General features: G+C 35.4%; 1 protein-coding gene across 1 annotated transcript in view; it reads left to right on the plus strand.

Annotated features, from left to right (window-relative positions):
- The window catches only part of LOC150108756 (pikachurin-like), a 172,548-nt gene that overhangs the window by 89,126 nt on the left and 56,028 nt on the right, over nucleotides 1-27,394 (plus strand). The window contains exons 2-3 of the mRNA XM_090390518.1: nucleotides 11,300-11,416; nucleotides 21,761-22,327. Coding sequence (XP_090246644.1) covers nucleotides 11,300-11,416; nucleotides 21,761-22,327 — 684 coding nt within the window. The remainder of the gene's footprint in view (nucleotides 1-11,299; nucleotides 11,417-21,760; nucleotides 22,328-27,394) is intronic.

Genomic DNA, 27,394 nt, shown 5'->3' on the forward strand with positions numbered 1-27,394 from the left:
CCACTGACTATTCTTCCTACTTCACATCATCTGCAAAGAAATAAATTTTATCAACGATCTGAATGGAAATAAGTTGTATAGATTAAAACCAAGGCCGTAATGCCTAACCCTGGAGACCTTCGCTCGCTCTCTCTCCTCTAAAATATTAATAAGCTAATCCTTCCTAAATACTACTTTCTCTATTTTGTCTAACAAGACATTTCCTACTCATCTCAGCAGGTGATCATCAACAGTTATTGGGCGCATTTTAATCAACGGCTTCGCATGCGAACGCACCAAAAGCTTTCAGTAAATCGAAGTAAACGGATGTGATGTTGAATCCCATTAACTCGGTCTATTTCCCTCTTCGTCTCTTCACAAAAAATATTTATCACGATCGACCTCCTCTTAATGAAACCATACCGTTCTTGTTCATCGTGATTCCTGTCATGTTTTCCATTTTAATTTTCCATTACTTTGTCCATAAAACTAAGAAGCAGAAGATGCGATGGTCTCTCATGCCTCCCTAGTAGCAGAGTAGGCACTAATAACCAGATCAAGATCAAGATCAGATAAGGAATCGTGACGTGATTGGTTGTTCATCTGATGACGTCATTGTGCATGTGTGACGTCATGGGTTTGGAATGTTTGGAATTTCTCTAGGGGTATATCTGTCAATGATTTCAGTTCTTGTGTTTTGGTTCGCGTATGGAATTATGGGTGATGGTAGAGATAAGGATTCGTGGCGTGCTTGGTGGGACACATTTAACCACATCAAGATCAAGATAAGATAAGGAATGGTGATGTGAATGTTTGTTGTTATCACATGAAGATAAGTGACGTTATTGTTTTGAATGGAAAGAAAGGAAGATATGTTATTGGATAAGGAATCATGTCGTCATTGCTGGGACACTCTTAACCAGATCAAGATCAAGATAAGGAATCGTGACGTGGATATGTGTTATTATAGAGTTTGGAATGTTTGGAATTTCGCTGGGGGCCCCCCTTCTGTCAGGGACATTGCACGGTGTGTTGGGTTCACATGTAGTTTTGTGGGTATTTTTTAGAGATAAGAATCGTGACGTTATGTGTTTGGAAATTTCTGGGGAACATATGTCTGTCTGTAATATCATGTGGTGTTTTGGTTTGGCTATGGAATTGTGGGCGATGTTTTTGAGATAAGATATCTTGGAATTTTCCAGGGTGACACACACACACACATCCATCATTGTCATCATGTTTTGTCTTTGGTTGTCTATAGATGTCTGTAGTAATTTTCCAATACAGTTTGGGTATTTTTTCTTGTTAAAAGACTATGGGAATTCTTGTATACTAGAGTCTAGTGGTGCCAGCGTTTAGGGTTTTCTGAATAATTTAATTATATGCTGGCATCCCTCAAACACATTTTTCCCATAGCTCATAAATATTATATTCTATATTCATATTCTAAAGACTATGTGAATTCTTTCTAGAAATTCTAATGCTAATTTAAATTACAGTCTTTCCAGAATGGCTCTTATAAACGCAAATATTCCAAAATAGTTTAATTTTATATCCACAGCACAACACAAACGCTCACACAGAACAATATTTCTGTAAGTAACCACAAAATATAGTTGACTACATCGTTTAGATTTCCACCTGTTTGGTTCTGTTCGTTTTCTTGGAGATAACTCATTAATTTCCGGTCTTAGTTTTTGACCTCTATCACACTATGGAAGTGTTTGTATTAATCACATCCTGTAATATATGAGTTGGGGTATTGTTCAAAGGGTATCATTTTCCCGCCGTTGGAAGTTTCGCAAACACTTACATATGACTAAGTGATTAGCATTCACATGATTGTCAGGACTCATATCCTAAAATTATTCATTCCTGATTAAGGATTTTATACACTTATTGTTTTCAAGTAGATTGTTTCAAGTAGGCTTGTTTGTTTGTTTGTTTACATTTTGTGTAGCGAGAAAACTGGAATTTATTTCAAACGAATATTAGCTCTGTAATATAAATACTTTGTTAATTTCTATGTTACCTTTTATTTGACTGTAATATTATTAACAAATTGTATTTAATGAATCTTATAATATATAAGATTCATTAAATATATATATATTTATTTAATATATATATATATATATTTAATATATATATATATATTTAATATATATATATTTAATATATATATATTTAATATATATATATATATATATTAACACAATTATTATATTAGATATTCTCTCCAATACAAATAAATAATTATTTATTCTTATTTCAAAGAAAATTAGCACAGAAAAAAGGAAAGAAAAATTGTAAAGAAAAAAAAAGTTTACCCTCAAATAAATATTTATGATCACAGCAAACAAGAAATTCATCGGCTTTTTCAAAGTTTTGAAATTCATGCACATAATTGCTTTCATCATTTGGTATCATTTAAATGAAGCACAAGTCTGGCTATTAAGTTCGTTAATATTTTTGATTTTTCTCGTCCAATGGCGAGTATATTTTGATATATGCATGTTGATTCACTTTTTATCTGCATGCTACGATACCGTTTTATTTTTTGTCACTTTTCAGGTGAAATATTCTCCACTAAAATTCTGCCCATTAATTTAATACCCATTTTGGTTTCCAAGAGTTGATACAGTTTCACTGAGCAGAGTATCAAAAAAAAGGTCTCTGGTTAGTTTGTGGCATGAAATTTCACAAGGAAAAAAATTTTATGGTCTTACTTATATTTGTATAACGCATCAACAACACCCAATTCGTTCATTTAAATTTACACATTTTATTTGAGTGAAATATTATTTACAAATTGTATTTACTGAAAATAACTCAGAAAATAAATAAAGTGAAAAATAGAATCTATTTTTTTTTTGTTCCTTAATCTTCTTATTGTTAAATTTTCAGTGTTGTTCAAAGCTTCTTCCCATGCTTGTGGAATTGCCATAATGTGGTTTTTCGCAATGTGACTCTCATCTGAAAGTTAATTTTCATTTGGTGATCATTGGTAATTTATTACTCTAGTAAAATTAAGGGTTGCATATTTATTTTTTTGAAACCAATGCACATATTTCTGAACATTATTAAAAGCACAGAATCTTTCGTTATGTTTCCAAAAGCATTTAAAAGTATACGTTATGTTTTCACGTTTTGGGATCCAATTTCATTTAAATCAAAAACAGGCCTCCCTATTAACCTTGTTAATTCGTGTGTAGAGGCTTAAGTGCTGTGAGGACATCATGTTGGAGGCTTAATGGATTTTTTTACAACACTCAAAAAGAATTAAAATAGAATTTAATAGAATTGTTCCTGTAGGCTGCCATACTTTGGACAGACAGGCAGATCAGCATCCATCCGCCTGGAGGAACCCAAATCTTACATATGTAAACATAACTATGGCCAGTCAGGCTTGGCTGACCATGTTTTGGACACCACCCACAGAGTATCATGGAAGAAAACCGCCATGCTCCACCGCAGCAAATTCAAGAAAGAGAGACTTTTCTTAGAAGCAGCAGCAGCTCTCAGAAACCAACCAAATCTTAATAAATACGGTTGCATTAAGCTTCCGAAGATTTGGGAAACACTCATCACCAGAGGTCCCACCTTACATTAAGGCCACCTACTACTGCCCTTAGAGGGCGCTCCACCTAGATAGGACTTTAATGTCACCCAAGTGGTGACATTAAAAACTACAAGGTGAATTCAATGCATATCTTACAATAATTCCATCAGAAATACAAATTTCTTTAGGAAATAAATTTGGAGTCTTATTCGAAAGAAATTGTACGTCAATTATACCAATGATAACCGAAAATTCGTATTTTTCACCCACTGCAGATTTTGCCTATTCATTTTCCATCATTCTCTTGCATGACTTCATTTGGCACCACAAATAAATAGTTATTTATTATAATTATTAATATTTCACTGATTATTTGCTCTGTTCCTATATTTTATGTTAACTTTATGTTACAATATTCTGAACAATTAGAAATTTCCACAAAGAAACTTTCAAAGAATTTTATGGCTCACCCATTATTTTTACATTACCAAACACAATACAAGAGCTGCAGTGGATGAACAATTACCTTAAGTCCAAAGTCACTCGACTCTATGGTTTTTTCTTATAGTACTGTTTACCCTTAGTATGCCCTACCCTGACTGTTCCTTCAAAAATTAACCTTTTGTACAGATGACTCAACAGCATGTTTTTGCATGCTGTTGGATATACTGTTGGTGTGTTTTTATCTTACTTTGTGTGTGGAAAGGTACAATTTGTATTTGTGTTATCTGGAGAGTACAAATATGTTTTCTATACCAAACTTTGAGAGTTTAAGTCATGTTTTGGGTTAATTAGCTGCTCTCTCTCTCTCTCTCTGTGTAAAACAACCAAATTCTAACAGTTCGGATTTTCGATTATGTGAGCGAATTGTTTCCAGATAACTCAAACAATGTCAATAGGTAGCATTAGACAATTTCTAAAATAATCAATTACATGGATATCAGTTTTCACCACTTTTCCCCCCCATCCCTGACATTAATTTCACAGTAGTGATTTTTTACAATAATTAACCAGAATGCATTAAGGTATAAAGTTATAGATTTAAATATCAAAATCTAATCAGAATAAGTGAATAAAAAATAAAAAAATCTAATCAGAATAACTGAATGTGGATAAACACAAAAAGCAAAAGTACACATCTTTGTTCATTTAAGTTTACAAATGCATATTTTATTTTGCTGAAATACTATTTACAAGTATATTCACAGAGAAAAATTCGAAACATGTAATTACCTAAAATATTTCACAATATTTAGTTTACACTCTTAACATTTTCCAAAAAGTTCAATAAAAAAATTTTCTTTACTCACTGTTTCTTGGTTACATTACATCAAAATAGCTGGTCACACAAAAGAGTTTTTAGAGCAGTTACTATGGTAACCACACTGCCATACATTTGATATTGTGTCAATCTGGAAATGACACCATGCCTCCCTAAACATTCTGTGTATTCTTTTGTCAACAATTATACAAAAACTGTTTTCACAAAATGTTCGTAAATGTCCCAAAATAAAGAATCTTTATCGAATTGGATAAAATCTTGAAAGTCTAATTTTACCATTGATGAATTTAAATGATTAGCGATAATTTTTCCCATGATATGAATAGCTGGTAATTCAGTTTCCAAAAATAGTAAATGATTATCAATGTCATACATTTTTGTTGAAAATCTCTCAGCTTCATCACAACTAATAGAAAAAACTTTACTTCCATCAGCTCCTGTATCATCAAGTATTTGTTCCCCATCTTGGCATTTCAGAATATAACAATCACCGTGGTCCATTTTGTAGTCAACTCTTCTTTGCAAGTAGCTGAGGATATCAGACCACTTCCTGCATATCTTTTCCCAAGGGGTTCCGGATAAATACATCACAATGCATGTGTCTTCTAAAATAATAATTGGTTTCCATCCTTTTAGAGCTATGTGAATAATTTTGTCTCATGCTATTTTCCTGGAGAATGAAAATTTCAATGACTTTTGTGACTCGCCCATTATTTTACTTTACTTTCCTGGACACAAAACACTGCAACACAATATGATAGCTGCACTGCCTGAACGAATTTGCTGTAACTGCAAAGACACTTGACTCATTTGTTTTTCCTTATAGTACTGTTTACCTGACCCTTAACCCTGACTGTTACTTCCAAAATAAAGCTTTCATGCAGATGATTCACAGACATGTTTCTACATGCTGTTGGATATGATGTTGATGTGAGACATCATAGTGTAAATCTTATCTCTGTGTCTCATAGTGAAAAGGTAGTCAAGAGGGTGACAGAGGTCTTCCCTGCAATGCTCCACCACCCCACTCCCTAATCCCATAATCCCCCTATTCTCCCACTCTCCTTCAGAAGATGTCTGCTCAGGCTAGTGGAGATGAGTGAGCTATCATTTGCGGATATCTTTTAGTGATGTCACCTCAAACTGATACTGATAACTTTGGAGGAAAAAAAGTGTTATTTTTTTAACTCCAAAGTTATCAGTATCAGTTGGAGGTGACTAACGGAAATGAGTTTTACGTAATTGAACTATGTAAAAACTATGTAATCGTGTTTTGAAATGTCACATGGAGAAAAATCATGTAAATTATATGTGAGCACCAGTGGGAAATCATAAACTACAAACATCAGCACAAATGTGAAATCAGAAGAATAAGAAAAAAAATACTGTCTTTGTCACTTTATTTAATTTCTGTATGTTAGATTCAGTAAATACAATTTGTTAATAATATTACAGTCAAATAAAAGGTAACATAGAAATTAACAAAGTATATATATTACAGAGCTAATATTCGTTTGAAATAAATTCCAGTTTCCTAGCTACACAAAATGTAAACAAACAAAGAAACAAGCCTACTTGAAACTATCTACTTGAAAACAATAAGTGTATAAAATCCTTTATCAGGAATGAATAATTTTAGGATATGTGTCCTGACAATCATGTGAATGCTAATCACTTAGTCATATGTAAGTGTTTGCGAAACTTCCAACGGTGGGAAAATGATACCCTTTGAACCATACCCCAACTCATATATTACAGGATGTGATTAATACAAACACTTCCATAGTGTGATAGAGGTCAAAAACTAAGACCGGAAATTAATGAGTTGTCTCCAAGAAAACGAACAGAACCAAACGGGTGGAAATCTAAACGATGTAGTCAACTATATTTTGTGGTTACTTACAGAAATATTGTTCTGTGTGAGCGTTTGTGTTGTGCTGTGGATATAAAATTAAACTATTTTGGAATATTTGCATTTATAAGAGCCATTCTGGAAAGACACGAATTTAAATTATCATTAGAATTTCTAGAAAGAATTCCCATAGTCTTTAGAATATGAATATAGAATATAATATTTATGAGCTATGGGAAAAAAGTGTTTGAGGGATGCCAGCATATAATTAAATTATTCAGAAAACCCTAAAAGCTGGCACCACTAGACTCTAGTATACAAGAATTCCCATAGTCTTTTAACAAGAAAAAATACCCAAACTGTATTGGAAAATTAGTACAGACATCTATAGACAACCAAAGACAAAACATGATGACAATGATGGATGTGTGTGTGTGTGTGTCACCCTGGAAAATTCCAAGATATCTTATCTCAAAAACATCGCCCACAATTCCATAGCCAAACCAAAACACCACATGATATTACAGACAGACATATGTTCCCCAGAAATTTCCAAACACATAACGTCACGATTCTTATCTCTAAAAAATAACCACAAAACTACATGTGAACCCTACACACCGTGCAATGTCCCTGACAGAAGGGGGGCCCCCAGCGAAATTCCAAACATTCCAAACTCTATAATAACACATATCCACGTCACGATTCCTTATCTTGATCTTGATCTGGTTAAGAGTGTCCCACCAATGACGACATGATTCCTTATCCGCTAATATATCTTTCTTTCTTTCCATTCAAAACAATAACGTCACTTATCTTCATGTGATAACGACAAACATTCACATCACCATTCCTTATCTTATCTTGATCTTGATGTGGTTAAATGTGTCCCACCAATCACGACACGAATCCTTATCTCTACCATCACCCATAATTCCATACGTGAACCAAAACACAAGAACTGAAATCATTGACAGATATTCCCCCCAGAGAAATTCTAAACATTCCAAACCCATGACGTCACACAGACAATGACGTGATGAGATGAACAACCAATCACGTCACGATTCCTTATCTGATCTTGCTCTGGTTATTAGTACCTACCCTACTACTTTCCCTTTATTCTGTGGACTTCCCCTAAGAATTGATATAATCCTTGCAAATGGCTAATCGCAAGGTACCATTTCCAGTTTAAGCAGTTCATTGAAAATGATCCCAGTGGATTTATGAAACCTGACGTACATCTGTATGTTACTCGAGAAGGCGCATCATCCCAATTCCAAAGTTATCAGTTGTCTCCTCATTTATTATGACATTAAATAAATTGGATAGATTCGAATCCTGTTTACTTGCTTGCGGAATTATTAAGTAGTTCCTTTTCTTCAGATCACGTATAAGCCCGCAAAAATACTTTCTAAATCCCTTTGTAACCACAGGGGAACATTCAAAATTGTTCCGGATTCTTTACTTTTTTAATATATATTTTACACTTTATTTATTTGCCTTCTCTTTGCGCTGTATAACTTATGGATCATTTGCATTACTTTCCTTTAAATTTCTCTTTAATTTAGCATAATTATGAAAAAAAAAAAACAATACTACGAGTGTTGTCGTCGCTTATTTTTATATTAGTGAAAACACCGGTTTTGTTTTTGGAATTTTCAATTAACGAATAATGTTTTTAGAAATATTTCTTTTGCTAAAAAGGAATTCTCGTGATGGAACTGAGCAGTGAATGAGAGGCGTTAAACGAAAATTAATCAGAACTCCAAATTTCTCTCCGATTATTGCTTCGAATGAAAAGTCTTGCACAAAAAAAATTGTTGTTTTTTAATTATGGACCTAATGTGGAATGCAGTAGCTGAATTTTGAGTACTACTTTCATAGCAAAAAATATATATTTTTTTAAAATAATCCTGTAAATGTGTAAGAAGGAACTAACTTAATTTCAGTTATCCTTCAAGACTTTGATACACTTCTCTGATCGGAAGCCTGAAACATCTTTCAAGACTCAGATTTCATCAGCGTCTCTAAAGAATCGATATTTTATGCACCAAAAAGGTATTTTTTTGCGCTAAGTGAAATGCAAAATCTCCAAATGGAATTTACGAATGCTATGAGTTCGAGGAGTATTTTACTGGAAATGCTTCATAAAGAAGCGTGCTAATCAAAGAGTGAAATAATGTAAACATTACCGGCATGTGGTCCATCACGGAAATATTTCATCGAAAAGTTTCCGGGTGAAAGAGGTGAGATAAATCTCCTACAAAATCCACGTTGATTGCAGTCATTTTATATAAATGGCGCGCTGTGGCTAAAATGATCAATGAAACGGCAACAGAATTCCTCTTCCTGAGATCGATTTTGAGCGCAGAGTCTTGTGTTTACCTAGTGGAGTTTGACCGATATTCTGTTCTTAGATAGCCATACTTCTATTACTTCGAGAATCCTCTAATGTAACTTGATAGCTAAACTTCAGTTTAAACGAGAGATTTCTTGTAAATAAAAAAAAAATCAATCCCAACTTCTTGAACAAAAAATCAATTTCTGTTTTAAATAGGTGTATACTAAGACTATTTTATTGACTCTGCGTATGGAAAATGAGATCGTAAAATGTAACGCACGAGAAACTAAAAGTAACCAATTATCTGCTGATGCAGCTTTTAGCAGACAGTTCGCGCATCTGTCAATTAAATCGTTTTGGAGAACGAGTTCGGTTATCAGAACTGTGAGGACTCGTCTCAGAATTAAGAAGTCGTCAGAGAAGAATATGGTTATTAGCAAGAAAGTGAAATTGCTCAATTAGTGGTGGGACTGAATGCGTTTAAGCATACGTACTATCCGAGAGAGTTCTGTAATTTGTATTGTAAAAATTCCGGAGAAATTTCTTTTTCTGTTTAGTCATAGAAATTATTAAGTATTTATTAAAATTACACGCACAAAACGAATTGCGTCAAAAATACAAATGCAGGAAATATTCAAAAAAAAGCGTCCAAATTGATGTAATTGGACAAGCAATCTTAAAGATTCACAGTTTGTTCATTGAATCCACAAGTTCCATCGTCTCTGCTACTGTTGGATTCGTTTTAGGGAATCTCCAAAAATATCTTCGTCGATTTTTCTTTAATGACTTCGAAGTTATCAAATTGTAAACACTTTCACAATTTTCCTGAGCTTCCTTTAAAGAAAAAAAAGGAGAAAAAAACAAATCTTCCTGAGCTTCCTTTAAAGAAAAAGAAAAAAGCCAATCTGGCGAATGTGGGTGCTGCTATATTCGCAGTGTTTTTCCTTTTTTGTTTTTTTTTCTTTGAGCGATTTTTTTCGTTGCTAAGCAGGCATCGCACGAACTCAGCTGAAAGGCTCTTCCTGTTCAGATCTTGAAGAGCCTTTGGGATTTCCAACTTACTTTGGTTATTTCTCGTACAGTTAATGGTCGATAATTTCAAACTTAAGCACTTTTTTATTTTACTCGCTGTTTCTTCATTTCTCGACAGTGACGAGATTGCAGATCACTTTCAACTGAAGTTCTGTTCTTCGCTTTTTTTCATTCGTTCAAAAGAAAAAAAAAATCAGTTGAACCTCTTGAAAGACCCATTTCTTTTAAGAGGTTCAACTCATTTTTGAAACCCCCTGAAGTTTACGTGCCATTTACAATAAATTACGTTTCATCGGTCGTTCTGCTGATTCCTAAAGCCATTTACTGAACAAGCACAAAAATTATGATAGGACAAGTAACAACTAATTGTGGAAAACATTATCATTATTATTCTTTTCTGTTTGTGCTACGCTAGTGATTAAACGTCGTGAACGACAGAAATTCAGAAGGGATTGTATCACGACTTTTTAGTGAGCTTCTTTTAATGGCGTTATCATTACGATGCCGCACCACTTGGTGACGTCACACTGTTTTACGAACCGAACGTAAAGCGAATGTATGTAGAATACTGAAAGAAAAAAAGAAACATAATTATTAAAAGTTCAGTTTATAAAAATATACTGTAAATGAATATCATAAACACTTTTTTAGAAAAAAAAATGTCGGACATCAAGCTTTTTCAGTGAAAACACAATTTATTATTCATTGACATCATCTGTCATTGGAGAAATAATCAAATCAAAATATTGAAATGCGTATATATAGAGGAGCCTCCGTTGCTCAGGCGGTACAGACGAAGCCCTTTGGTCGGAAAGACCTCGGAAAAATCCTCACATCACTGGTCTCTTTCGACTACAGGTGAGTCTCATACGGTGGTAGAAGGTTTCCTCCCAGAAACTCGGGTTTTTCGTCCCACAGAACAGGAAAACCAGTAGAACACACGCAATTTACAGACAAGATACTTAAAGGCATACGGATAACCGTCTTATCCTCGTATTAAGGTGAGGAAATCCAAGGACACTTGGAAGGCGCTTAAGTGCCTGTTAGAACCACTGATGGATGATAGATGGATATACACACACACACACACACACACACACACACACACATATATATATATATATATATATATGCTCAATATACAAGGTATATCATGCTATATTTTTTGATCTGTTAAAACAATGGGGTCAAACATGACATACACGTTTATACAAAATGGTGTAAGACACACTATTTCTTTACTTGCAGGCGAGTGCAGACAAGATAACCCGTGCCAACACCTTTGTTTTGACCTTCATGATGGGACCTACGAATGCTCGTGCAACGAAGGATACACTCTTCATGATAATGGCTACAGCTGCATTGGTAAGGCAAAATTTGCGTCCTCAACTAAACTTTTTAATTCATTATAAGCTGAACTGATATCAATGATGCGAAAGGACAATTTTTACTCAATTTTGCCGATTTAAATTGCAAATATAGTCTTATTTTCTTGCGCTTCTTTATTAATTGCACGTTCTACAATATTTCTCGTTCTTGATGTTGAAATGCTTGCTAATGATTTTAAAAGCATAACATGTACGAGGAACGTTGCCGTTTTTATGGTAATAATAGTACATCGAAGCTGTGAAATGGCGCAAAGAAGATACCAAAAATATTACTGCAGAGACCTGGTGAACAGGAAATAGGTACGATATGATGGAGGTCCGTCAAAAACTGCTGAAAGGGTGTTATAAGTTATCAACGGATGCAATTTTTCGTTATATTGAAAGTGGAGAGAACGTAGGGATCCTTAATTTTATGCACGGTTAAGGAAGAGATGGATTTTTCCTTCACAGAGCAGCGAGTTTGCCCGTTGAAGTGCCGAGTGCATTTAACGCGAATGAGTTGAAGAGCAGGTGTGGGTGATCCACGGCATCCCTCGCTGAGTCTCCCCCTGATACCCTGGAGATCTTTGATGATGAGATAAACCGAGATAGAATATTTTTATTCTACTGACACTGAATGGTTGAAAAAAAAAAAAGACGAAGCCAACTGCTCTATCATCCTTGATTAGAATAGTTTCCGTTTGGAATGCGAGGAACATTCAAGGACTTTCCTACTAAATGAGGATTAATTAGTTTCGCATGAAGATGGTATTTGTTTCTGGCGGGTAATACACACACACACACACAGCTAAGCATAAGCACATTCGTCTTGGTCGGGATAAGAGTTGCCTCGTCGAAATGCTAATTCTTTCCAATCGCAAATGATAAGACTAGTTACAATGGCAGGATGTATGCATCTCGTAAAAAGACAGAAAAAGTAGAATTTATCAGGCGGCATTTTGAATGTGATTGTAATTATTATAAGGGATTCTACATGAAATGTTTCTTATGAATATTCATATTAATTACTGGTTAAATGTCCTGATGCAATTGTAATTTCTATTTGGTTTAATCAAATGAATAGTTTTTTTTTTTTTCAAGAATTTTATTTTTCTATATTTTTAAGAATTTTATTTTTCAATTTTTTTCAGTAATTTTGTTCTTCAATTTTTTTCAATAATTTTTAATTTTCAATTTTTTTCAATAAGATTCAATATTATTTTATGCATAATATCTTATATCATTTGACATTAAAACAAGTTTTACATTCTTCGTTAATAATCATAACTAACTAATTAACATTAATCTCCTCTTGCTCTTCATTTGTCTTATACATGAAGAGAAACATTAACGATAATGTCTTATTAGCATCTCTACACTCAACATCTGCATGTACTGGAAAGAGAGCGTAATGAGATAATAAAATAGAGAGTATATGTGTCAATGCGATGTCACGCTAAGTGCATGCTAATAAGCTTGTAGTAGTGCTAAACAATAGAAGTAGAGCCATTGCAGTGGATACGTTGGATAAAAAAAGAAAGAAACATTAATAATGTTTGAATATTTGTGAGATTAAATACTCAAGGAATAATCTGTGAGTATTGTTCCTAAAAATAAAAAATTAAAAAAAGAAGGCTAATGTGGAATGAATATTGTGTTATGTTGGGTGCTGCGTCGGATTTCGGTTGTAAAGCTATTGTCCAGCTTAGAAATACTGAAAATTACTGATATAAGAGATGGAAAATGAATTACTAATATAAGAACTCCTGTGCACTGGTGAGCTATTCAAAGTAACAGATTACAAACAGCATTGAACCATTTTGCATGTTTCTCTAAAGGAAAGAAAAAAACATCAATCATTATTTCATGCGCTTTATTTTAGTTTAAATTCGACGGAAAAGCAAATAAATCACTGCAAATGAACGGTTTAAGAGACTAATCTCGAAATTTATTTAGAAAACATTAATGGATGAGTCTCCGAACGAGATCAGTCATTAAGTATGATGACATACTCAGAGCTGTACTTACTTTCATTTTGATGCATTAAGAAAGCTCTCTCTCAAGGACAACAAAAATACTAATACTAAGTGTATTTATCTATTTTGGGAATCAAGAGTACGCTATGACAGTACTTCCGGTTTATTATAAAATATTAAACTCGCGCAGCAACAGTACTCTTTCTTTTCGCTGTCAAAATGCTTGCAAATCTTTCTTTTAATAAGATTTATAATAACGCGCGTTCAACTGTGCCATTTCCCTCAGAACTAAGTGATAACTAAAATCATTTCTTTACAAAAAAAATGTTGTATAGAAAAGGATGTGTAGAATGTTTTTTGCGTTAACACATTTCATTATAGAAGTAGAAAGCTTTTAAAGAATAAAAATATTTGCTAATCATTTTAGTATGTGCTAATATTTATGTATTTATTAAATAAAGTATTTGCCACGATCCTAACAAATAGTTAACAGCATGCAACTGTGTCTCGCTCTGGTCAAATTTAAAGTTACTTTACAAAGCTATTTTTAATTCTCTGCATAATAATGTTGGAGATTGATCGAGTTCTGAGTTTTCTGTGCAATGCCATAAAGTCCTACAGTGAATTACACCGTTGGTTATTTCACAGGTGTAGTTGCAGAAAACTGATGCCATACATGTCGACCGTCTTTTAGGCATTCAAAAGAACTTCAAATGTTTGGCATATCAGAGTTCGCCACAGTTGGGTGTGTCAAAAAAGGTCTTCGAACGTGCATCACTTTCTGACTTCCTGTATTCCTATAATTCTTCAGATTTCACATTCCTTTAGTATTTTTGGTGGAGAAGGAAGAAAGAAAATGTCTTAGCTCCCTTTCCTGAACAACCATCGATGTGTGTTGGGTGTATATTTCCTCTGTCTCCATGGTCGGTTTAATTAAGGTTTTTGAGATGCGCTTCAGTTTCCCAAGACAAGACTTTCAAGCGCAAAAGTAAGATCGAATAAATATTTTATGGATCTTTACGATGATCCTTCTTTTTGAAAAATTATTGTCGTATCTCAGAGTTGTGTCAGTCATTTTTCTTTATTTATTATAGATGTATTTATTTTTATTCGTGTCACCTCGAACTCGCCCCCCTACAAGAAATCTATCTCACCATGAAATTAAAGGCACATGTCTGAAATACGAATGCCAAGAGTTCCTCTACAACATAATTTATAACCGAACATCATCGTGCAACTATTTTCCCAAAAGCCATTTAGCTGCATATAAAAATTAACAAATGCAATTTTATATTGATTGTTATTCCCATGCTGATCCTTTACTTTGTAAAGGATCAGCATGGGAATAGCAATTTCCACGTTCTGAGAATTGTAATGAAGACATGAGTAAATGATTTGCATGCTACTTTAAAGCTTTATTTTAACGCATCCCCATTGGACGTCCAAAGGTCCACAATGAAGAGAAAGGCTTTGAATCGCTCAATTCGCTATTGGAACCTTTTTAGGCTTTTGCTTGATGATCATTTGCTGGCTTGTGTATTTCTAAATATTTTGTGGATGTGTTTAAAGCAGTAGGATTTAATATGTTTAATTTGTTTTATTTTTATATCCCTCGGAATGGAAAAATCTAATTTCAGAGTAGTTTACGACTTTATAGAAATATTCTAAACATTTCTGGCGCGTCTTCTTAAAATGAAATCCGAACGGAGCTAACCTCGATAAAACTTTTCTTTCTTATATTGTTTACCGGTGTTAAAATCAACTCCCATGCGTAGAAGACATTAATAGGACTGAGATGTTCCACTACCCTCATTTGCACTGTATTAATAAACTGAATGAATTTTATATTTTTGGGACCATTGAAAAGGAATCCATTTTCAAATAAATGTACGCCATCTTGCAATTTCCGTTATCCTCCTGATGTATATTTCTTAGAATTCCTTATATTTTCTAATGCACATTTCTTACTCAGATCTCCTCGAATATGGAGACTACTCGGATAAACTGTTCATCTTTTCTCATCTCTTCCTATTGCCAACTTCGTTCCTCACATTTCTCAGTTTTTTCTTATCTGATCAGAAAACACGAATTAGCACTTACAGTTGGCGTTGCAAATCCGCACGGAAATGGAAGTCTTCCTTTTATTCTTTTCACGAGATAAGGAACGTCAAACCTTCCTGTAACGGTTGGCAGCTTTTGGTTTGACAGTGTTTACAGAGTGCTACGAGTTCCATCGTAGTGTGGAAGTGCACCACTTACCGGACTCTTTGATCGGTGGCTGCAGGCTGTTGTTCTAACGTTCATCATCTGAAAACAAAGATCTCTTCGTAGATCGCACTAATTTGCCTCCTTACAACGATCCAAAGTATTAAAACATAGCGGAATATTTTCCATTTCTCATGCTTCCATTGTTCATTCTTTTCTTTGGCCAGCGTGTTTACTATTTGATCAATTTGATCGTCCTGCTTCATATGTGCTTGGATAATTTCAGTATAAGTTCATTTTTATCAGAAATTTCTCGCAGTGTTGGCCATAAAATGATAATCACCACTATATTCTATAAAACCATCCATAATACGAGGTTCTCTCCCCCCCCCTCCTTATAGGTTGCCTTAGATTTATTCACGTTATATTTTCTTTCTGTCCGCACAGTCAGCTGCGTTCGATTCTTGTCGCTGACGCGAGGATCTTTCTCAGACCAAGTTAGCCGGTATTGGGCGTGGACTGCAGGGTTTTTCTCCCCCGTTTATCCTGGGGGTTTTCCTCCCGCAAACAGGCAAACCGGTCTTAAGAACACAACGCTTCACAGACAATTACGCATGGTTGAGCGTGGGGTAACGACCCACCCCACCGCGTCGGGAGTTATGAAACCCAAAAATGGGAGCCCAAGGCCGTACATGCACTGCGAAGAAGAAGAAGAAGATATTTTCTTCCTTCCTTTCACTTTCGTTGTTTTTCAGCATTTCTGTTTCTTTTGTCATATTTTTATGAACGTAAATAATATGAAAATGTTAACCTATATTAATTCGAGTTTTTCATTCAGTTATTTTCCCCCTATTTTTTTTTACTTTAATTCCTTCTTTTAATGCTGGTTTTCTTCCTCGTTCTCTTGTTCTAGTCACATATCCTTACAGTTTTTGAGAAGATCGCGTAGAACTTTCGTTGACAAGTTTAACAAATTTTAGGGATAACTCATTCGAGTTTATTGTTTCACGTACTCTGTTGAGTAACCATCGAGACATAATTAATAATAAGCGGTTTCAAATGGCAACTGTTTTATGCGGTACAAATATCGGCAACAGATATTGCCGTATTCTACTCCTGTTCTTTTTAGGACATCATGTTGCAAATATAACGTTCATTATGAGATATTTGAAAACTGGAATAACATTAGAAAGTACGCATGTGCTGTGAAGGCATTTGCTGGTTCGCGGTCCTCTCCGAGTCACCGAAAAGGACGCGCGTGCCATTTTTAATGAGAGAAAACAAGACTTGCTGTAAAATCATTCCTTGTCGGTATTATTTTTGGGAAAACTCCCACGTTGCTCCTCTAAGCAAATATTACTTTTATGACTATTTAGCTTATTTTTGTTTATACTCGTGGAGGCACTTCCCCCACGAGCTCCGAAGCACTGTGGAAACGGCTAACACCTCGTTATTCCCACCCATGATCTTATCCCATTTTACCCTTCCGCTTCCCCAAAAATCTTTTATTTTCACCCCACCCCTCCCAAAGTACTCCCTCCCGGACTTATCTCATCTTATCTTTCTCCTTCCCCAATTATTTCTAAAGTACTCTCTGCCCACCTTTAATAATAATATAAAAAAACAGGGTTCTTCAAAAGGTTCACATACCCCTTGCCTTCTTCCACATCTCTCTACCCTCACATTTTCCAGCCCCCCCCCCCCCTTTCTTTCAATCACCCTTCCTTCCTTTAACAGCAGGTGAATCTCGATACGCCGGGATGCTGCTGAATAAGAAGACAGCCAGCAAAGGAGGAATGATTCGGACATCTTACAAAGGTATGTCCGAATTATTCTTCATATATCTGTCTATATTAAGCCCAGTAATGTCCTAAAAGCTGAGTAAAAATCCAATGATATTATAAAAGGGGCACTCCTAAGCAAAAATAGGATAAATAGCCATAAAGATAAACATTCCTTGTTTCTTAGTACACTGTGGAGAGTGTTTTATCATTTCATCTGACTCCTTGAACCTTCTTGAGAAAAATCTGAAATATTTGTAGATCATTTCAGTTTGCTGCCATAATATTTGATGTTTCGTTTCATTTGTATGTGCTGCCAGTCCTGATTTGTATTTTCTTTCGTTCTTCACGTCCTTGATTGTTCAGACTTGCTGGCCTGCTAATGTAGCAAAACCCGCAGGTGCCATGGGTTTTGCTACAAATATAAATCAGGACTGGCAGTGCATACAACCGAAACGAAACATCAAGTGCTATTGATAACAAGCTGAAATGCACTACAAAAATGACAGATTTTCCCAAGAGAAGTCAAAAAGTTGTTAAAAGACCGTCAACAGTTCCACAAGAAACAAGGGATGATTTTAAATCAAGTGTGATCTTTTCTTATTAACCACGACACGCACTGCACGCGGTTGCCAGTAGTTTACAGAAGACCACGAACCAGCAAATGCCTTCACAGCGCATGCGCGCTTTCCATTGTTATTTCTGTATTCAAATATTTTAATAGTTAACGTTATCTGTTTGTAATCTGATTTCTGTTTTGTTTTATTTTTTACTTTATTCGCTTATTCCTCGTGATAATGTGAAACACGTGAATTTCATGAAACTAGATGAGTAATTAATGATAAGCTATTTCAAATTCCAGATGCAACACAATTTGTATGCATGAGGACATAATACAGAATTTGTCCTCATCATGTCCTCATTCCACAGAATCCTGCCTAACGAAATTCAACTTAGACAATCAATCAAAGATGTAACGCAACAAGATTATGAATGGTGAAAGAAACATAATTTCCTTTCGGTCCCATTTAATAAACATGCGCTACACCTATTTTGAATAAAGATATACTTTAGGAACGATGCACGAATCCACTAATGGACTTTCACGAAGTAGATATGCGGTTTGTAAAATCACCAGAAATTTGAAATTGTAAGAGCGAGATAAATATTTATGCACGTTAGCAAACTTTAAAACGGATTGCTTTTTAGTACAGCAATGCACAGTAGATAAAAAGAAATTTATTCATAACGGACTAAATCCTTTATGGATGGCTCCTGCCTCTCTTAGTTTCGGAGAAATCATGATAAACCTTTATTTAAAGCATCACCCATTCATGAGAATATCAAATTACACCGACGGTAATCCGGATGTAAACAGAAAGTGAAAGAAAGCAGGGCGAGGTATGTTGGAATTGAGCGCTGAAATATTATCATCTTTAACCATCCCTGGCAAGGAATATCCATTCCTCTAAATTTTTAGCGACCATTTATATTATACGCCGAGCGGCCAGGTGGAGAGGTGTTGCATCATCCGCGAAATCAACCATTTCAGCATCGGGTCACGTGTTGGCTTGCTATTCAAAGAAAGGCAAGCAAATGCAGAGAGAGAGAGAGAGAGAGAGACACTGGAGTTCAATCCGATAATGGGTCAAAGTGCATACGAGAGCTTTGAAGACAGTACACGTGCCACTGCAAGTTGATTGATTTCTTGCATGGAATTACGGCTGAAGCAACTCAGATAGTGGATTATATTTGTTAACGTCCGTTTTCTTAGGCAGATTTGCTTCCTTTGAGAGATTAAAAAATTCTCTGTAAAGTTCTTAGCATTCTAAACGGGATTTGAACCCATCTCTTTGAAATGGAAAAATGGAAAGATATCGTCTCTACAGAATGATGCAACGTAACGGAAAGTGTCTTCTTGCTCGGGTGCTTGGAAGAGAAAGTTCCAACAACCTACCAAACCAACTCTTCATCCCTTTCATTCAGAATAGCGTCTGTACGCTATTTTACGCCACCTCCACAGCTTCTTATCAACAGGGTTCTCTCTCTCTCTCTTTCCTAGTTGTTTAATAGAGACATGCGCGTTAGACAGACCATATGTTTTGAGTAACAGCTTCACGCATGTAGAGGAAAACTAAACGTAATTTATTACTCCTAAATATTTCGCTCAATCTTTCAGGCAGAAGACGGACACTAGTAACAACACTTAAATTCTAAATACAGGAACGAGTCATAGAGCATGCTCATATATCACGTGTTTCGGTCCAGTACGATGAAATACTATTAGTGTTCAGGAATAGATGTACAGTAATTAATTGATTTAAAAACAATAAATAGTAGTAATAATAAATAACAGCAGTTCCTTCTTTCTTTTAAGCACTTGCTCACACGCATGCTTTTGATGAGCTGTTTATTCAATTTCTCATGTTCGATGTTCACGTTAAGATCTCTCATTAACGCGTTAAGCTGAGTTCCCGCAAAGGAATTTGGCTTCGTGTAAATCTAACTTCAAATAAATATCATACTTTAAATAGAAAAACCGTGCATTCGATTTCACCGATTTACATTTCTCTCTTGTAAAACCAAGCCGCTGCGGAACAAGATTTCCGACGCGGGACTCATGGAATTGTCCCGATTTGGGAATGAATCAACGGCTTATGCAACTAGGTAGCAACGTGGATGGGTGGTGATTGGAGTATTTTCCCACACGTTAAATCTCCTGATGCTAAAGGAGCACAGAGATACTACTGGAAACTTTGCTCACGAAAAAGTTCACGGTTATTGTCCACTTCTCAGTAACTGAAAATCTGTGGGACAAAGAATGGAAGTTCAACTAATGGATGGCGTGGAGTCAGTAACCAAATAATCACGTGTGAATGGCTCCGATTAGTTAATGTCTCTTAAACAATGGAGACTGTTCTGAAAATTAAAAAAAATGCTGCTGCTATTAGATGATATAAAAAAGCGCATGTGCCACCTGAAAAATGGTGTCGAATGATGCAAGACGAGATCTTCGTTGACAAGGTAGCTTTATCGTACTTTTCGTTAACACTCGCAAACAATGGAGACTGTTCTGAAAATTAAAAAAAATGCTGCTGCTATTAGATGATATAAAAAAGCGCATGTGCCACCTGAAAAATGGTGTCGAATGATGCAAGACGAGATCTTCGTTGACAAGGTAGCTTTATCGTACTTTTCGTTAACACTCGCAAACAACTTGCAACCGAACCAAATAAATTAAAACATTCAGCAACCGAATTCGTACAATACGGACGTCAAACTCAGAAGTGTTCTTTCTGTGCGATCGTGGCTCTTTTTAAAGATGTCCGACAAAGAAACAAACTTTCCAAGAATGTGCGACGGATCCGAAACATTAGAAACACGCTGTTTTCTTCATTTTTGCAGTGATTTGTCACTTTCTCTGACAGCTCGATACTCCATAAAAAAACTCGGTCGCCAGTAATGCGTTTGAGCATAACTTTATGCTTCCCGTATTTTTGATCACCGCCGAAGTTACCATCCGTCACTCGCAACATCAACCGTCACAAAGGATGACAGCTGTTGCTGTCTCAATAATTTCCACGTCTTCTTTTCTGTCTGCCTTCAAGACTTACCGCGAATGTAAACTCACCTGTCTGAAAACAGCGGGGGGAATTAATTAAGGGCGCTTACCTGTCATAGCGAACGATTTGACTTAAACACGAAGTATTTTGTAAACTATTATCGAATAACGTTTAATAGCGAGGAAATTACTAACGACATCTGCCTACTCCGTATTTTATTCAACAAATTATGATTGATAACTTCCGAGTTGGAAAAAAAAGAATCCCTGACTTTTAATTTCCTACAATAAGAATGGAGAGTCGGTAGGAAAATGAATGCCACAAAATGACAGACGAGCACTTCATAGGCAGGAGCTTAATTGAATATTCCAGTTAGTTATACATTCTCCTGCGCGCTATTGAATGACATATGACAATAACTCCATTGGGAATATCAGAATAGAAGTTCACGTTAAAAAAAGAAAAATATGTCGATAAAAATAATCTTCAATCACATTTCCTGAATGGTCATAACTAAAGTCGAATGTTAAAAATAGCAACATAGAATATAATTCATTCATAATGCAGCGGTAATGAAACTTTGCATCTCAATTTAAAATGATCAAATCCTGTCACTGGGCGCACGCCAAAGGATAATAATAATATTATTATATATTTCACGCGTTACATTGTTGCATTATACAGAAATGACGTTTACGAACAATGATTGCAACAATAGCACCACTCCTAATTTTAGCAGCGCGCACGTGTCTAAGCATGCTTTCATTTGTTATAATATGTTGTAATACAAATAATCTTTTTTTTTTTTTTTTTACAGAGAATTCCAGATTTGCCGATTTGGAAAATTCAAGCATGGTCAGTAATACGTCGGACAGCGAGGAATGGATTGATAAAGAAAACCACGGAAGAATCCTTTATCTATCAAGAGGGAGAAAACCAAGTGGGCGAATGATTTATAAACTCAAACCACATTATTTGATGAGGGGAAGGAAAAGATACTGGTACAAGATTGACGGAACTGACGCTATGGATGACATGGAGTTTTTTACTAACTTTTTCAGCAGTGACAGAATCACAGACGACTCGGATAAACGAATGGCGTATCGTATTTCCAGACGGTTGGAAAGCCCTTCCTCAGCACATCATTTACAGTCAGTTAGACGACAAGTTGCGAGTTCGGAATCAACCTCTAGTACTCCTCCCTTGTCCGAGCAATCCTACGATACCTTTGAACCCATCAACACAGTCACCATCACGACACTGCCCAGTAGGTCGAACAGCATCTCTTGCACGGATAACAGCTGTCAGAATGGCGGCACTTGCGTGGTTGGTTCGCGCAGGTGTTCCTGTCCATTTGGGCACAGTGGGACGTACTGCGAGAAAAGTAAGTAAAGTATTAGTTGCTTTAATTATCGGATAGAAAGATAAAATATGTACACAATAAAAAAGTATGTGAATTCCACCCACTGAAGGTTGTAAACCTCATTTAGCACATACGTTGGGTGTATAGCTTGTCCGAGGCTCTATAGGTAGAATAGGATGATTTTTTAAACCCATTTCTGGCTTTCATTGAGCAGATTGATAGTCTTCTCTTACTGTAGAGGAAAACATTTGTCCTAATACGCTTTCACAAACATCCATGCCAGCATTGAGATTCGAACTCGCATCCTTTGGGTCAGAAAGTAGAGCTAATACTGGTAAAGTAGCTCCGTAGCTATGAGTCAGAGAAATGAATAATGTCCGAAGGAAAAGAAAAGCATGAAATTCACAAGAGATCGCTGAATATCACGTATGTCAGATGATCCATTATTTAGATCCCAATACTCCATCGTGTTTCCGATGTAAATAAATTTATTCCATGCGCGATTAAGCCATTATTACGCAAACAATGAAAATGAATTCGACACGTTTCTGTACATACGTCATTTTCAGATGTATTCAGTGGTCAGTTTTACTCATTGGGAACACTCGTATGTAATAGTATTGTTTTATGGACGGTTTTTCTAGTTGTACCATAAAAAAATGGAGTTTTAGGGATCCTGTTAGCACTTCCTATAGCTTGCAAAAATATCCCTATTTCCCTTGACATTGATTCCATAGGAAATAACTTCCAGGAATTCCAACCCATTAATCTATTGGAGTGTTCGTTCTATAGACGTCATTTTATACATCTTCGGTGATGCTTCCATCAGGAAGATTTCGGTGCGCCAATTTTGTCGGTTTGTTACGGTGCACAGTAAGGCAAGGGATCGAATATGTCCAGAACCATTGCATTACTTCTGTCAATGGTCACCCTATATATGATGGATTCACAAACTTCTGCTACTGTCTCCTTATCCGTGGTCTTGGGGACTGTGCCATCGGAATAGGCGACTCTTTTAGTTCCTGAATCTTCAACTTTAAGCGACTAGGCTGGTTCGGTGTTCCTTTGTCCATAGTTTGTAGTCCCAGGTGGAATGCAGCCTAACCCGGTTCTAAAAAATTTTATTTGAGATATTATTTGTTTATTTCGAAGATATCAAGCAACGTTTCTTTCCTTCTATAGACGGATTAGTTCTGGACGAGTTTATTTTCTCCTGTCTGTAAGTGCCTCCGTATCGCATTGATGAGGACATGAAGACATATCGCATAAACTTGTCTGGTTTCGAAAAGATTAGGTTCGAACCAGGATGCCAAGAATATTTTAAGTTTAGTTGATCTCATACGGAGGAGCAGTTTTTTTCTCCCCCTGCTGTGGACTCGGATTTTGCATTCGGCAAAACAAGGACATCAGCCAGAGAAAACACGCAATCAACGGACATCATATACTTGGCCTTAGCTCCTTCAGTCTAATTTCAATTTCCATCCCTTTGCATAAAATGAATTCACCTCACTTCTTTACCACTCGAAAACACGCATTTTGTTCCTTATTCTGAAATAACAATGAAGCTGTGGATTTAAAAAAAAAAAAACTGTATGTTTTGCTGTACAGTAGTTCAGTTCTTTGTTTTTTAGATCTTTTTTCTTTATTAATCTTTGTGGATAAATCAGTCGTTCCTAAAACGTTTTGGTCAGTACCGCTACTTCGTTACAAGTGAAAATTTTGATGAATTATTTCTTTTTTTTAGAAGGGGGGGGGAGGGAGTCCCCAAATAATCAATATTTAACATAATTAATTAAGGTTAATAATTAATTAACAATTAATTTTATTTATTGATTACGTCAATCTTCAAATTAATAAAATCATACTTTTATAAAATATCATATAATTACAAATACGATATAAATTTATAAATATGATGTAAAATATATATTTATATCCAATGGCGGCTCGTGGCTTGAAATCGTGGGGGTGCTGCAACTTTCGAAATTTACATACACACTGTAAGTACAGTGTATTCGTGTTTGGATAAAATATCAAAATTATGGTAAAATTGTTTAAAAAAAATTAAACGTGAAAAATTATTGTTTATTATTGATAAAATTATACAGTTTAGTATAATTCAAATTTACTTAAAAATAAAATCCATTCCTTTAATTCAATTAAAGGAATGGATTTACAATTTTTGGACATTACAATTAAATCCTTTAATTGTAAAGTTCAAATATTTAAAGAGACGGAGTAAACACTATAAGCACTACGAACACTCCACTACTGGCGCAATAAACATCAGTGGAACTGCGCGACGGACAGTGCCGCATTACGCTAATACTGTACGCCCACAGATACGAGACCCTTCGACACTTCTGCGCATGTCAAAAGAAGGACAATCCATTCCGATAATAGGGTAATCAATCCGTCTTGTGGGATGAGTTGTTTATTGTTACACGTCGGAAAATTAACTTCTCTTTTATTGTTGTTTCAAAGTGGTCACTATTTTGCTTGTATAACAGTTACAACATTTTACGTATAAAGCACGTGATTTCGCGTGTTGGTGACCACTTCGTACATCGCCTTCTTTCTTTCTCCCCTTCAACATGAATTGACTCTTCTTGGCAGTTTGCCAACGACAGCTCTCGCTTGTGTGATCGGACTATAGCTCGCTATGACGTGCATATGCTTGCGCGCGTAACAATATGACACTGCGGTAAATACAGTGCTGCTTGCGTCCTTCGCCCTCCGAAGTGCTACAAGATGGATTTTTATTATTTTTTTAACAAAATAAGAGAATTGTATTCGATTGTTGATGATAAAATTAAATATTACAAGCAAATATAAATAAATTAATAAATATATGAATATATCGAGCAAAATTGGGGGTGCTGCAGTTCGCAGCCTATGCACGAGCCGCCCTTGTTTACATCATATATTTATAAAATCATTATCTTCTTTCAAAAATAATACTTGGAAACCTCGTTTGTCCCATCCAAGCGGTGTCGCAGAAGATAAACATTATCAGTATTTGGATTTAAAAACGTTTCTTTTGTTTGCACGCAACTCAATTAGAAAGCAAACGATCGTAGAAGAGCTATCACGCAGTCACAACTGTTGACATTAATTTACGTTGTCTATTGTTATCATCGTTCTGTTTTCGCTTTGGGATTTATCGTCTTTTATTTCGATTATTTACTTCCATGTTTATTTTTACCGTTTGCGGTTCTATAATTTTTCCTTCCTATGATATTTTTTGTTGTCGTTCGTATCTTCGACTGTTTTCTTTTTCACATGTTGCCCTCTCAGGATCTGGCTCTGCGTTTGTAACGTGATCATCATCTTTTGTTGGGTTTGAAAGAAATTCCACATTTTCACACACGCACGCCTCCCACCACAAACATTTTTTTTTTAAAAAAAGTAACAAATAGAATATGCAAAAGCAATTTTAAAACATTCTTGAGTATTTTGTACGTTGTGTTCGCATATTGTGATAAATGTTTCATCGAAATCTTGAAGAAACAGCGCGAATTCTTTACCAACATTTTAATGCTTCTGACCAGCTCTCCAAGAAGTCTTGAATGCATTTTTGATTTGCGCTTCGGGTCAAATATATGGAAGTCGGGTGAGGACTATACGGATGGTTACGAGGATCTTCTAATCCCAGCGATCGAAGATAAAAGTCGATGATTCTCGCGATCCAGGTGGTGCAGAAACTTTTGGGACTCGCAGGATTGAAATCCCTAATCGCATTGCCAATTTGCTTTCATATTCGATGCAAATTGAGAGCTTGGTGAGTCCACCATTTTCCAGTAGCTATTTAATTTGGTATTGTATCGCTTTCGGTAGAGAAATTGATGTGCCCTGGAAGTAAACGATGTCGAAATGAGTACAATTTTGTATTTGGTTTGAGTTTGAAAGCCAAAATAGGAACCTGGAAAAAAAATTCGCGAGACTAAAGAAATACTGAAAGGAAAAAATATTTTATCTAGATTCATCTCAGGAGATGGGTGTTGAAGAATGTAAAAAAGCATTTTATTTAACGCATGTTTAGACATTTTATGTTTTTCATTTTCAATAGTGTATGTGACTTATAAAGTTATACGTGCATTTGGAAACAATATCGATTTAGAGAGAGAGAGATAAACGTTTTAAAATCATATTTTAAATATATTTTATATTTAAATTTAAAATGATATTTTAAATTATCTTTCATTCCTCTTCCAAATTTTAAGGGCAACCAACCAATAATATGTTCCGTATTCCAATTGGTATACTTTTAGGGGATAACTCGTTTTTTTTTTTTTTTTTTTTTTAGTAGCTATTATTTTATTACCTGCAAGGATGACTATAAAATTCTGTACCATGTATATAATACCCCAGGGGGGTGGGTCTGGAAAGTTCTGATAAACACCTAGAACAAAAATGGAATTAAAGGAACAGATGTACCCACAAGAAAGAACGAATGCGGATATGAAAATGCAAGCTACTAATTGTATTTTCTTGTGATTATATCAATTGCTTTAATATTATTTTTGTTCTAGGTGTTTATCACAACTTTCCAGAACCTCCCTTCGTATGTTCTATCGATATTTAGAAATTTTCGAAGTTGCGTTTTGTGTCGAAGCAGGCGTTAAAAACGTCTTTACCTTAAGTGTCCCTCCCTTTGTGTTCGCGCACATAGAAGGAGGACGTTCTCCTTCAGTAACTTAATACTTTTCCATGAAGAAAATTTCTGAATAACGTTCTGACAGCTTCTTTTAAGCAGTTTTCAATTCACATTACAGACTGGAAGGCTTATTTTATAAAGATTTCATGTGTGCACGCTTAATACAGGATTTATAAAACTTCAGTAACATGCCGACTCCGATAAAGATGCGTATCAGCTCCCGATCGCTTGCGGGAGTTATTTTTTAGTAATGTGATCAAAATTATGCGCATTTGTTAAAGCTCTATCAATATTACATTAATGATATACTTTTCATTAATCGATTCTGTACAGAAAAACTCAGTTGAGGCGGTGTGATGGGTGGGGAGTATTAATAGTCTTTTTTTTGCCAAAATTGTTCGTTCTTAAGTCTGCTTTATTTCACTCAATTT

This window comes from Typopeltis vanoorti, chromosome 3, assembly GCF_054136105.1.
Source record: "Typopeltis vanoorti isolate ZY-2024b chromosome 3, IOZ_Tvanoo_1.0, whole genome shotgun sequence".
Taxonomy (NCBI): Eukaryota; Metazoa; Arthropoda; class Arachnida; order Uropygi; family Thelyphonidae; genus Typopeltis; species Typopeltis vanoorti.